Source organism: Trachurus japonicus, chromosome 6, assembly GCF_045865225.1.
Source record: "Trachurus japonicus isolate A0001 chromosome 6, Traja_1.0".
NCBI lineage: Eukaryota > Metazoa > Chordata > Actinopteri > Carangiformes > Carangidae > Trachurus > Trachurus japonicus.
The window spans coordinates 20,682,747-20,684,850 of NC_140912.1; the positions used below are offsets into that span (position 1 = coordinate 20,682,747).

Below are 2,104 nucleotides of genomic sequence, written 5' to 3' on the forward strand. Positions count from 1 at the left end.
AATGACTGATTTAATTTAATACAAAGTAGACCCTGTGCTGGTCAGATAGGAGTGGTCCTAGTTTTAACATCTTTGTGTGAACTAAAAATGAGAACATAAAAGCAGCATGGAGATGGATGTTCAACCTGAGAATGATTCATACAGTCTGGCTACCTGTGCTCTCTCCAGTCCCTTTCTCTTTTTGCTGCTGCTGACGTACACACCAATGAACCTTGTGCTCACTGAATGGAAACTGCAGCCTGTGGGCTGTTTGGGTGCGTTTCAGTGGCTTGACATCCACAGACAGGAATAGCAGAGTTTATGTAAAACACCACTGATGTGATGCATGTTTAGTCTGAAAGGTTAACTTTTAAAAAGAATCACCAGAGAGCTGGGTGGCACGGGTGGGGGTTGTAAAGGGAATGAATTACCCGGCGTGTGGGGAAATAAAAACAGTGATTTCGTGTTAAAATCCCTCTGAAATGATTGTTGATTGTATTTGTTTACAGGGAGAGGGTGACTTTTACGCACGACCTCAGCTGTGTGCACTGCGCGCATCTGGCAATTAAGGATATTAGACTGAATCACTTGCTGCAGAGTGGGCAAATATTTGGACTAATCTCCGCAGTAGGATGTGGATTACTAATTAACATGTTGGCAGTGTAATTAGGTCCACGTTAGGACTTCCTCTGTCCTCGCCCCCTCCTGCGCCGCAGCTTCCGCCCACACAGCCTTGAATTACTCCACTGGCAACTGTTGATGCATTCCCAAACCATATGACGTCAAGTGGGAAGGGCTCCGACCAGAGTCGACTATAAAAAAGTGCTCCGGCACCTCGGTTCATTCACAACTGCACTCTGGATTATCAAAAACGCGTGTAGAGAAGCGCCTTCCTCGGGCTCCTCGGACGGCACAGCAGGGGTCTCACAAACCTGCCCGGCGTTAAAAAAAATGAAAATGTCAGCGGCGGAGATCAGCCAGATCCTCAAAGAGGGAGAGCTGGAGAAGAGGAGCGACAACCTGCTCCAATTCTGGAAGAGGAAGACGTGCGTCCTGACCACGGACAGCCTCAACATTTACGCGGACACGCAGAAGCGCACCAAGGGCAAGGAGCTCAAGCTGCAGTCTATCAAGAAGGTGGACTGCGTGGAGCGCACCGGCAAGTTCGTCTATTTCACCATCGTAACCACGGACAATAAGGAGATCGATTTCCGGTGCTCGGGGGAGGAGAACTGCTGGAATGCGGTGATCACGATGGCCCTGATCGATTACCAGAACAGAAAGGCCATCCAGGACTTTAAAACGCGGCAGGACAATGAGAGCGCGTCGCCCGGACAGCAGGAGAGGCGCATGGCGAGAGCGCCCTGAGCCGGTACTCATGGCACTTCACCACTCCTAATATGGTGAGCGACGCACCGTGTCATATAGCTGACATGATATATGATTATAAATGAGTAAAAATAAACAGTGACTTCATCTAAACACGGTGGCAGAATCTTGAAACTAATGACATGTGCTTTCCCTCCCCCCCTGTCTCCCTCCAGAGTCAATGTGGACCATAAAGAAATACTAAGCGGACCAAAAAGGAAGACAGACGAGGTCATCCGGTCCAGAGATGAAGGATTGTTCAGGACTGAGCTCTCGGAGACACGGGACAACTGATACAACTGATCGAAACCGACAGACGGAGAGATTTTAAGAAGCTCCACACACAAAGGACTGAACCCTTGAATTGTCAAAACTATTTCAAGTTTGCTCTCCTGGGAGGAATGACTCCTAAAACCATGATGTTAATTTATTTGTTTCCAGGATATGATGTTATACTGGCAAACAGCTTGTGTTGTTTAAATTATTTACTATCACTGTGTGTTCAGTGTGTCACTGTATTTATTTGAATAAATATTCTTGCATTTTTGACATAAATCCTTGCTGTCATCTACTTTTATTATACTGAAAGTCTGTCAGTATCTGATGACATGATTACAGAGTCAGTAACAGTATATTTGACAGTCAGGGACCGTTTCCGACCAAAGTATTTCTGAGTAAATGCCAGACATGCAGAAGTAAAAAGGGAGTGGAGGACAGGAAAGTCCCCTTCCTGTCTGCTGTCAGGTGGAATGTCACA

The 2,104-nt window shown here is 46.7% G+C and overlaps 1 protein-coding gene across 1 annotated transcript; it reads left to right on the forward strand.

The window, feature by feature from the left end:
• The first annotated feature begins 821 nt into the window (after positions 1 to 821).
• phlda2 (pleckstrin homology-like domain, family A, member 2) lies at positions 822 to 1,902 on the forward strand. Its single transcript, XM_085779686.1, has 2 exons — positions 822 to 1,382; positions 1,524 to 1,902. Exon 1 carries the CDS (start codon positions 931 to 933, stop codon positions 1,345 to 1,347), a length of 417 nt encoding a protein of 138 aa, XP_085635812.1. The 5' UTR covers positions 822 to 930; the 3' UTR covers positions 1,348 to 1,382; positions 1,524 to 1,902.
• Positions 1,903 to 2,104: the final 202 nt, after the last annotated feature.

Coding starts and splice junctions, on each gene's coding strand:
- phlda2 (XM_085779686.1), top strand. CDS start 931: ATGAAAATGTCAGCGGCGGAGATCAGCCAGATCCTCAAAGAGGGAGAG.